The sequence below is a fragment of the Rattus norvegicus genome, chromosome 11, assembly GCF_021556685.1.
Source record: "Rattus norvegicus strain SHRSP/BbbUtx chromosome 11, alternate assembly SHRSP_T2T, whole genome shotgun sequence".
Classification (NCBI taxonomy): Eukaryota; Metazoa; Chordata; class Mammalia; order Rodentia; family Muridae; genus Rattus; species Rattus norvegicus.
Genome location: NC_141544.1, coordinates 97797810 through 97809124, shown reverse-complemented (window position 1 = coordinate 97809124; position 11315 = coordinate 97797810). Strand labels below are relative to the sequence as shown.

The 11315-nt window shown below is 45.1% G+C and overlaps 1 protein-coding gene across 2 annotated transcripts; it reads right to left on the bottom strand.

The window, feature by feature from the left end:
* Positions 1-6863: 6863 nt before the first annotated feature.
* Igll1 (immunoglobulin lambda-like polypeptide 1) lies at positions 6864-10136 on the bottom strand. Of its 2 annotated transcripts, none has more exons than XM_087575224.1 (3): positions 9811-10136; positions 8676-8753; positions 6864-7338 (listed from the first exon to the last, which is right to left on the bottom strand). In XM_087575224.1, exons 1-3 carry the CDS (start codon positions 9917-9919, stop codon positions 7019-7021), a joined length of 507 nt encoding a protein of 168 aa, XP_087431350.1. In that variant the 5' UTR covers positions 9920-10136; the 3' UTR covers positions 6864-7018.
* Positions 10137-11315: the final 1179 nt, after the last annotated feature.

Here is an 11315-nt window from a genome sequence, read left to right as displayed (position 1 = left end):
AGGTTAGGGAAGTTTTCTTCTATGATTTTGTTGAAGATATTTACTGGTCCTTTGAGCTGGTAGTCTTCAGTCTCTTCTATACCTATTATCCTTAGGTTTGATCTTCTCATTGATTCCTGGATTTCCTGTATGTTTTGGGCCAGTATCTTTTTCTGTTTTACATTATCTTTGACAGTTGTGTCGATGATTTCTATGGAATCTTCTGCTCCTGAGATTCTCCCTTCTATCTCCTGCATTCTGCTGGTGATGCTTGTATTTGCGGCTCCTTGTCTCTTCCTTTGGTTTTCTATATCCAGGGTTGACTCCGTTTGTGCTTTCTTTATTGCTTCTATTTCCATTTTTAATTCCTTCAACTGTTTGATTGTGTTTTCCTGGAATTCTTTCAGGCATTTTTGCGATTCCTTTCTGTAGGCTTCTACTTGTTCTCTAAGGGAGTTCTTCACGTCTTTCTTGAAGTCCTCCAGCATCATGATCAAATATGATTTTGGAACTAGATCTTGCTTTTCTGGTGTGTTTGGATATTCCATGTTTATTTTGGTGGGAGAATTGGGCTCCCATGATGCCATGTAGTCTTGGTTTCTGTTGCTTGGGTTCCTGGGCTTGCCTCCCGCCATCAGATTTTCTCTAGTGTTACTTTGTTCTGCTATTTCTGACAGTGGCTAGACTGTCCTATAAGCCTGTGTGTCAGGAGTGCTGTAGACCTGTTTTCCTGTCCTCTTTCAGCCAGTTATGGGAACAGAGTGTTCTGCTTTCAGGCGTGTAGTCTTTCCTGTCTACTGGTCTTCAGCTGTTCCTGTGGGCGTGTGTCCTGAGTCCACCAGGCAGGTCACTTGGAGCAGAAAAGTTGGTCTTACCTCTGGTCTCAAGCCTGTAGTCGCATCTCAGAGCCGGGTTTCAGCTCTCCATGAGGGCAGCAACCAGAAGGCCCTGCCCCGCCTTCGCTTGGGACCCTGTGCACAGGGGGCCCAAATGGCACTAGGCATTTTCCTCTAGAGTCAGAAATGTGGGCAGAGAGTAGTCTCCTCTGGCTTCCCAGGCATGTCTGCCCCTCTGCAGGTCTAGCTCTCCCTCCCACAAGATTTGGGTGCAGGGAGCTGTTTGACCGGGTCCCTTCAGATCCGGGTGGTGTCTGGACTGCAGTGTTGAGTGCCCCTATCTTCCTGTTCTCAGAGGCCTCATACAGTTTCCTCTTGGGCCAGGGATGTGGGCAAGGGTGGGTAGTACTACTGGCGGTCTCTCCTGCCCTGCAGTCTCAGGAGTGCCCACCTGTCAGGGCGATGAGCTCTCTCTCCCATGGGGTTTGGGAGCAGGGAGCTCTGGGCCAGGATCAGCGAGGTTCGGGCCCCAGCTAGAAACCGGAAGTGCTGAGTGTATCTGGTTTTATGGGGACTTCTTTGATCCACTTGGACTTGAGCTTTGTACAAGGAGATACGAATGAACCAATTTGCATTTTTCTATATGCTGACTGCCAGTGGAACCAGCACCATTTGTTGAAAATGCTCTTTTTTCCACTGACTGGTTTTAGCTCCTTTGTCAAAGATCAAGTGACCATAGGTGTGTGGGTTCATTTCTGGGTCTTCAATTCTGTCCCATTGGTCTATCTGTCTGTCTCTGAACCAATACCATACAGTTTTTGAAGGCACTCAGAGCTAGAGGTTTACTCTTAGCTTTTATTGTGTCCCATAAGTTAGGGTATACGGTGCCTTTCTTTTTATTAAATTCTAAAGTCTTTCATTCCTTTCTATATTTCTTTCTTAATCAAGTTATCATTGAGTAAATCACTGTTCAGCTTCCAAGTGTATGTGGGCTTTCTGTTGTTTCTGTTGTTATTGAAGACAAGCCTTAGTCTTTGGTGATCTGATATTATGCATGGGATTATGTCAATCTTCTTGTATTTGTTCAGGCCTGTTTTGTTACCAATTATATGGTCAATTTTGTAGATGGTTCCTGAGGTACTGAGAAGAAGGTCTATTCTTTTGTTTTAGGATGAAATGTTCTATAGATGTCTGTTCAATCCATTTGGTTCATAACTTCTGTTAGTTTCACTGTGTCTCTGTTTAGTTTCTGTTTCCATGATCTGTCCATTGATGAGAGTGGGGTATTGAAGTCTCCCACTATTGTGTGAGGTGCTATGTGTGCTTTGAGCTTTAGTAAAGTTTCTTTTATGAATGTGGATGCCCTTGCATTCAGAGCATAAATGTTCAGAATGGAAAATTCATCTTGATAGATATTTTTCTTTGATTAAGTGTCCTTCCTTGTCTCTTTTGCTAAAGTTGGTTGAAAGTCAATTTTATTCTATATTAAAATGACTACTCCAGCTTGTTTCTTGGGACCATTTGCTTGGAAAAAATTTTTCCAGCCTTTTACTCTTAGGTAGTATCTATCTTTGTCACTGAGGTGCATTTCCTGTATGCAGCAGATGCTGGGTCCTGTTTATGTATCCAGTCAGTTAGTCAATGTCTTTTTATTGGGGAATTGAGTCCGTTGATGTTAGGAAATAGTAAGGAAAAGTGATTGTTGCTTTCCGTTATCTTTGTTGTTAGAGGTGGGATTATGTTTGTGTAGATATCTTCTCTTGGGCTTGTTGAAAGAAGATTACTTTCTTGCTTTTTCTAGGGTGTACCTCCTTATGTTGGGCTTTACATTTATTATCCTTTGTAGAGCTGGATTTGTGGAAAAGATACTGTGTAAATTTGGTTTTGTCATGGAATATCTTGGTTTCTCCATCTATGTTAATTGAGAGTTTTGCTGGATACAGTAACCTGGGCTGGCATTTGTGTTCTCTTAGGGTCTGTATGACATCTGTCCAGGATCTTCTGGCTTTCATAGTCTCTGGTGAGGAGTCTGTTGTAATTCTGATAGGTCTGCCTTTATTTGTTATTTGACCTTTTTTCCTTACTGCTTTTAATATTCTTTCTTTGTTTTGTGCATTTGGTGTTTTATTATGTAACAGGAGGAATTTCTTTTCTGGTCCAGTCTGTTTGGAGTTCTGTAGGCTTCCCAGATGTTTATGGGCATCTCTTTCTTTAGGTTAAGGAAGTTTTCTTCTATCTTTTGTTGAAGATATTTAGTGGCCCTATAAGTTGGGAATCTTTGCTCTCTTCTATTCCTATTATCTTTAGGTTTGGTCTTCTCCTTTTGTCCTGAATTTCCTGAATGTCTGGGTTAGGAGTTTTGTATCTTGCATTTGCTTTGACTGTTGTGTCAATGTTTTCTATGGTATCTTCTGCCCCTGAGATTCTATGTTTTATCTCTTGTATTCTGTTGGTGATGCTTTCCTAGGTTTTATATCTCCAGGGTTGTCTCCCTTTGTGATTTCTTTATTGTTTCTACTTCCATTTTTAGATCCTGGATGGTTTTGTTCAATTCCTTCACCTGCTTACCTGTACTGGCCTGTATTTCTTTGAGGGAGTTATTTATGTCCTTCTGTCAACATCATGAGATGTGATTTTAAATCTATATCTTGCTTTTCTTGTCTGATGGGGTATCCAGGACTTGCTGTCATGAGAGAACTGGGCTCTGATGATGCCAAGTAGTCTTGGTTTCTGTTGCTTATGTTCTTGTGCTTGCCTCTCACTATCTAGTTATCTCTAGTGTTGCCTGCCTTTGCTGTCTCTGACTGGAGACTGTCCCTCTTGTGATCCTGATTGTGTCAGAACTCCTCAGGATCCAGCTGTCTCTGTGATCTTATGATCCTGGGAATTTCAGAACACCTGATCTTCAGGGTGTTAGAGCAGCTGGGAGTCTGGCTTCCTCTGGGTTTAGTGGTACTTGGTACAGAGCCAGTGCCCAAGGTCTGCTCTGGGCACTGGTCCAAAGCAGAAGGAAACCCGTGTCACTGGCTGGGTGGAACCTGCATCCCTGGATCCTGGGGGTCCCAGTTATTCCTGGTATTGGGGAAGTTGTTGTGGCCTCTCCTGTAATCCTGGGTGTTTCGGAGCACCTGGGAGTCAGGCTCCCTCTGGGTGTTGTAGGAGTGGGTGCAGAACTAGCAGCCAAGATCTGCTAGGGCACTGGTTCAGACCAGAAGGGCAACACTGAACTTTTAAAGTGTTGAAATTTTTAAGAACTGTGGGACCCTTAAATTTAGAATATTTTTATTGTGATATTGATATTAATATAAAATCTTAGGAACAACAAAAAACAAAGATTATGCTGATGTATTTGTGTGTCAAGTTGACAAAGGGTCAATTGTGCTTACTAATTTCATGTCAAGTTGACAAAAGCTAAAGTCATAGGGGAATGGGGAATCTCAACTCAGAAAAAAATGTTCCTACCAAATTGGCCTGTGGACAAGCCTATGCTACATTTTCTTGATTGATGTGGAATTGCCCAGGCCACTGTGGTCCTGGGTATTATATCAAAGTTTGCTGTGCAAGACATGAGAAGCAAGGCAATGAGAAGCCTTGGCCTCTGCATCAGCTCCTGCCTTGAGCTGCTGCCCTGACTTCCTAGATGACAGACTACAAAGAATAAGCTGAAACTGTCCTTCAAAAGTTGTATTTGGTCATAGTTGTTGTTTGTTTGTTTTTGTTTGTTTTTTATCATGCCCATAGAAGCCCTAACTAAGAATCTAGCAACATGCATGGATCTGTTATGTCACTACCCAGGAAACCAAGTTGTGGAAGGCAGATGGCAGGAAACACCTGCTAAAGGAGGCATAGAAGGAGTTGGCACCTCAAAGTTCAGCTATCTGAAAAAGCACAAAACTTGTGGATGCAGGAGCTACCCAACAAAATCTGGAGAGGCCGTGTGCCTTGATTTGTTGTAGAGTGTCAGTTAAGCCAGGAAAATAGAGAGAGGGGTTGGAACCTGTCTCTTCTCCCAGTAGGTGTAGCAATGTCATCTAAACTGAAACAATGTATACTAGCAGAGACTTTTTAAGACTTGGAGAGTAGGGGCTGGAGAGAAGTCTCAATGTTTAAGAGCAGTTTTTGCTCTTGCAGGGGACCACAGCTCAGTTCCCAACACACAACCATCTGTGACTCCAGTTGGAGGCTATTTACTGCCTCTTCTGGCCTTCTGGGGCATTAGACCCACATGAGGTGCCCATTTCACACATATGGACAAGAAACACAAAATAAAAATAAACCAGGAAGTAAAAGAACTTTACAAGGCTCAGGAAGTGAACAAATGAATAAGTCTCTAGAAGTTCTGAAATGTTCCCAATATTTACAAGATTCCCATGGTTTTATAAGCTGTAGTGATTGCTGGGGTGAGGTGACTTTCCAACCAGCCGAGGTGCCTGGGAATCTCAAAAGGATCTCCCATAGTGCAGCTTTCATGAGACTGCCACTCCTAATGATGGGAAGGCTTTTTGGTGATGCAGCTACCTCTGAGTCATGCATACTCCTATAAGTAAAACAAATAAACTCATTAATTTGCCATGTTGGACTTCAGCGGGATTGTTACTGTTGTCTACAAGTAGTTCTCCATCTGAGATGAAGAAACATCTGTTCACATCTCACCAGGAAAAGTCACACTGCTGCTGGCCATCCCAGTAACCTCCAGACTGAAATTAATCAGAGCTGAGGATGGAGAAGAAAGGGGGGAAAGATAAACCAAGCCGCAACACATAGGACCAGCAACAAGCAGGACAGACGGGCTCCATTAAAGGTTATGTCTTGGATTATGTTCCAATCCTAGCTCTGTTCTTGACTCAAATGCAACCTGAGCCACTTCCTACTGTTTCTAAGTCTTGAGTCCTCAGACTAAAGTGGAAATAGAAGGCCTTATCTCAGGAGGTTAGAGCTCCATCCTGAAAGGAAGAGGAACATGAGGGAAGGGCTATGCTGGAGGGAGAAAAACATAGTAGCGCATGAGCTGAAATCTTGATGACCACACTTGTGAATTGTAGCAGGAGTTTTTAGTTATACCACTTTGTGTTTCCAGTGAATTGAATGTTTCCAGCCACCCATCAGGAACACACACACACACACACACACACACACACACACACACACACACACCAGTTAATTTTAAAATACCTTGGCTACCAAAGCCTGGGAACCCCTAAACTTTCCCCTGACAACCCAAGCCCAGTTGGGGAAGTGGCCAGTAACTACCCACCTGAATTCTCACATCCTGGTTGGCTTTCTTTCCTGCAGCTCCTGCATCCATCCATCTCCCACCGCTTCATGGCCATCTCCCTTCTCTCTCCCCTGCATCCTAGACTGCACAACTCCAGGGTCCTGCCCCATTCCCAGCCATTGGCCATTTGGGGACCAGAACCCCAAACCAATTGGGGACAAAAACCTTTAGCGTTTGGACCTGCAAATTCCTGATTGTGTCAGAGCATTAGAACCAATCTCCAACAGTGAGTGACTGTTCACCAACCCAAGAAACTGCCATCTTGGGGCATTCAGCTGCACCCCACTGTAAAAAATCACCCTAGTTAGATTTGTTGATGATTTATACCACCAAATGGAGGGATGGAGAAGAGCATGAGATTCTTAACCTGAGTATCAAGTTCTTTCCTACAATCTGTTGAATACATTTCTGCCTTAATTAGTGATACTGCTTGGAAAGGCCCTTACCCTTCTAAGTAAGGTGTTTCAGGTGCAGCCTGTTAGGAGGGAGGAGCACACACACTAGGTAAGTAAGCCCTCACCTATGCTCTCTGTAAGGAAGTTAAGAAACGCATTGGTTTCCCAGAATGAACTTTGGTGGTGCCTTGACTTGTCATCGGTACCTTAGGAGGAGTACATATCACATATGTCTCCGCTAAGAAGGAATTTTAGCAATAACACTATTTTCCAGGGAATACTTGGGTTGAAAACTCTCCTCTGGGTTAGTTTCCCACTGGGTTCCAGGACTACCAAACTCTGCATCCCTGGGCATGCAAGTGATGATATAGGCAAGACTCTTGTTGCTGATAAGATATTTATTGAGTATTACACACAGGAAAAACAGTGGGATGATTAATGGCAAAAGAAAACAAAAACAAAAAAACAAAACAAAAAACTTTTTTCTGGAACTTTAGATCCAGGCTCCCTGATGCTTCAGGAAGGATCGTGGTCTAAGAACATTCAGCAGGTGACACACTCTTCTCCACAGTGTTTCCTTCATGAGTGACCTGGCAGGTGTATCTACTGTGAGGCACCCATTGGTCAGACATCAGTGTCAGGTAGCTGCTGGCCACGTACTTGTTGTTGGTCTGTTTGGAGGGTTGGGTTGTCTCCACACCCTGAGTGACAGGGATCCCATCTACCTTCCAGTCCACCACCAAAGTACCTGGGTAGAATTCGCTCACCAGACACACTAGTGTCGCCTTCTTAACCTGGAGATTCTTTAAGGAAGGCAGGAACAGAGTGACCAAGGGGTCAGACTTGGGCTGCCCTGTGCAGATAGAGAAGGGGATAAGAGTTGGCATAGGAGAGCCCACATGACAGGGAAGCATCCTCCTCTTATCAGGAGCCCTGTAGCCATTCACTACAGCTCAGAGTGTTCCATCAAGGATGCTTCCTTCTTTTCCTCTGCCCACCTGAGTCCCCTGGAGAGCAGACAGCCTGGTGCCCCATTAGACCGTGTTCCTCTTCCAGGTGAAATGACCCACACCCTGCCCCTTGCAATCTCAGTTTCCCCACTAAGACCAAGGCCATCTGTACTCTCTAGCCACTAGGAGCTGGAATCTGAATTGGGATCTGACGCTGGCCTCCTATGGGGGTGGGGGAGTTCAGGGAGCAGCTCCCCAACCCCCATTGCTTCTCCAGTGTCAGAGCCTCCTCTGAGAATTACTGCTCATTTATTCTGCAAGACTGGTCCTGGGGAGTTGGTCTTGAGGTGTGCCTGCTGTATAAGGGCTCCCGGGCCTGTGCTCCAGATTCTATTTAGTTATCTCACCAAGGATTAGATTCCATCCTGAAAAGTCCTAGGAACTCCTCCAAGGGCCTGATGCTTTGTCCACAGTAATCACAAGACCTACTCTGACTGTGCTCCTGGGGCTCCGTCTCCCAGACTAGGAAGGATAGCAAACCCCTGACCACCCAGGAAGTCTCTGGTGACTCCTGATTTCACTTGGCACCATTTGCTCCCTCATTCCTCATCTAACTCTAAGGACATTTGAGGGAGATAGACAAGTTAGACAACAGGCTCCAGGCCTGAGAAACCCCAGGAACAATAGATAGTCTACATTTTTTTTTCTAGTAATCATCCTGGGAGGAGCTGGTTCTAGTTACCTGGTCACTCTAAGCCTTTTCTGTGTCTCTATGACCTCATTGGCCAGCAGAAGATTAAACTGGGCCAGATTCTTCTCTCAGCCTCTGTGGTTTTCTATCTAGGGTTACCTGAATCTTTAAAGGCAGGAATCATGGCACCAGTCATATCCCTGCACCTACTATGTGGCCTTCTTAATCTGGATGGGCATCTGGGCCTCAGTTTAGATGCTGAAGTGCAGTGGTCTCTACAGCCTGAAAACCTCAGTCCCTGATCCCTTTTTGGACATCTGCCTCAGAAGAGTAGCTGAAGCTATTGGGACCTTTCCTGTGGTTTACCTTAGAACTACTTGCCTTCCCCTCACTCACAGAAAAAGGTACCATTCAGACTACAAGACTAGGAAAGGCAGGTGAGAAGAACTCCCCAGAGGAAAAAGGGACTTCCCTAAGACAGCTGGATCATGAGACCATGGGAATCGCTTACCTAGGATTGTGAGCTGGGTCCCACTACCAAAGACGTACCATAACTGGGACTCGGATGGAAGCCTTTGGGGCCAGCACCTGGGACCTGCTCCCCGTGGGATGATCTGGAACAGGAACCTGTTGGGTGAGGTAGGCACCGGACTTCAGGAAATAAACTGTGTCCTTGGCAGAAAATAAGTCCATCTATCCATCTCCTATTTCCATCCAGTTGATGACAACACCAGGCCCAACTGATTCTCAGAAAAGTTCTGGGTGGTATATCTTCTCTGGTGAGTGTGGTGGAACCAGGAATCTCTGATGTGTATTTGTGTGTGTGTGTGTGTGTGTGTGTGTGTGTGTGTGTGTGTGTGTGTGTATTCCTCCTGGTCCTGTGCTTCATCCCATGCACACTATATTTTGTGAGAATTCTTTTGTTTTATTTCTGTCATGAGGCCACTATGTAAACTAGACTGGCCTCAAACTCACAAAGGTCTATCTGCCTCTGCCTGCCAACTGCTGGGATATAAGGGATGTGCCACCACACCAAACCTTAATTTTTTCTATTTATCTGAGTAAAAAAACATGTGATTGTATCTTGATAGCAGATGCATGAGTGCTGAGAGTCTGAACTAGGTCCTCATGCTTGACAGTCAAAGTCTTCTTCACTGGGTGGTCTCCATGTCCCCAGTGTCTACTCTTCCCAGCCCAAGACACTCTCAGAATATTTAATGGATGTTTTGATAATTGCCTAAGAATAAACTTCTAAAACTGCAACTATTTGACTAAGATGAGCACACACAATTCTGAATGAACTAGGACCATGACACACTAAAATAACCTGGTACCAGCCTTAATTCCAGCTACTAAAGAGGACTTAGGAAGGAGGAAGGATCTAGGAGGTCAAATATTGCATAGGCTACAGAAAGTAAGATCAGCCTAGGCAATCAGGCAAGCCCTCTTCTCTAAATAAATGGAAAAGGGAGGTGGGCTATGGATATGGCTCATTGATAGAATACTGGCCTTGCATGAGTTAGGTACTAAGTTTAAGCTAGCATTTGCCCAGCCCCCTCCTCTTAGGCAGATCCTTCCTTCTCACACCTATGGCCTCAATGGTTACCTTCCTTCCCAGTCACCCATTTCAGCCTCCAGTCCATGGACCCACACACATACATTCCCCTATAAGAAAGTCTCTTACCTGCCTGGAAGGGTCCACAGGCTAGACCTGCTGCTTCCCACTGAGGCTCCAGGGCCCACAGCTCTGCCCCTTTGTGCTGAGCTTGGGGAAAGTATATGGTGGACACCATCCACCAGGCCCAACAGCAGCAACAGAAGGAGAATTTCACATTGCCTGGGGATAGTGCCCAGTGTCTGTCCTGCCCTGAGCTTCATTGACCCAGAAGTTCAAAGTCAACTCCGGTCCCACTTGCAATGTAGGTCTCCTGGTAAAAGAATTGTTCCTCCCCTGGTGGCCAGAAGCTATCCCAGTGCAGATGGATCTGTGTAGCCAAACCGCAGGTTGTCTCTGGTTTCCACCACCAGCAGGCATACCCCAGTGCCTATGGTCACCATCTGTGGAGGTCTCTCCCAAAGGGACATCTGCAAACTACCCGGCTGTGGTTGGGATACAAGCTCAACTGTTTTTAACTCACAGCTGCCTGTCTAACCCCATCCCTGGAGCTCTGGGCAGCTCCGCCTGACTGATACCTAAGTCCCCAAGGGCTCCTGGGTCTGTGGGGCAGGTCCCCAGGGCTTAAATGGGCCAACAACTGAACACCTGCCCCCATGGAACAAGAGTCTCTTAAGGCCTAATGCCAGAGGTGTAAGGTACAGCTGTAGCTAATGTAGGGCCAGGGGTATCCTGAAAGCAGTTTAGGTCCAGCAAAAAGCTGAACCAATCCAGGAAAAATGATGTAGTGATTAAAACAGTGTTTAGTGTACCATATTCAGCACCTATAGGTCTCATATAACAAACTAAGACACCCCAAATCTTTGTAGGTAACACCCATATCTTCAACAGTAGAACTGATAAACATTAGCCACTTGCCATGCCAGCCACCTGCAATTGCAACACTAAGGAGGCTGAGGCAGGATAGTGAGTTCAAGGCCAGCCTGTGACACATAACAAGATCTTGTCTCTAAAAACAGCATAAAACAAAGAAAGTGAATAGAAATTGGGTTGAGACATATTACATGCTCTTTGGATACACCATATGCATTATCAAATAACTCTAAGCTATTTATCTGCCATCTTATTTGTGCTTTTCTGTACAATCAAAATATGTGAAGTCTATCCTCATCACTGTTTCCCATGACCTATAGGATTCTTATGGCACAGAAGAACTTCAGAACTTCAGTGTACATCTTTCTCCAAAGCCAATGAGTTTCTCCAGCTGTGGCCACCCAAGACTTCCCCTTCATCCATCCAGTCACACTGTGGAAGACTGGGACAGGCAGACATCTTGGTGTCCCACAGAGATCATGAGAGCCACAGTGAAGTCAGACTCCATGGACTGATAAGATACTACTTGGATCTCTGTGTCCCACAGACACTAACTGGAAACCCTGTGGGACAAGCATTACATCTTGGAGTGTTTGTGGTCCATCAGGACAAGGACAAAGTAACAAGCTATAGAGTACAAGTTCCCCTAAAGATGAACCATGAACATAGGGGTGACCTCTGATACTATCTAGCTCTTCCTC

Excerpts from the sequence above, each read along its gene's own strand:
- Igll1 (XM_087575224.1), bottom strand. The coding sequence starts at position 9,919 with ATGGTGTCCACCATATACTTTCCCCAAGCTCAGCACAAAGGGGCAGAG. Across the intron at positions 8,754-9,810 it reads CTGTGGACCCTTCCAGGCAG|GTTCCTGTTCCAGATCATCC; the intron begins GTAAGAGACTTT and ends CTCACCCAACAG. Across the intron at positions 7,339-8,675 it reads CCATCCGAGTCCCAGTTATG|GGCAGCCCAAGTCTGACCCC; the intron begins GTACGTCTTTGG and ends CTATCTGCACAG.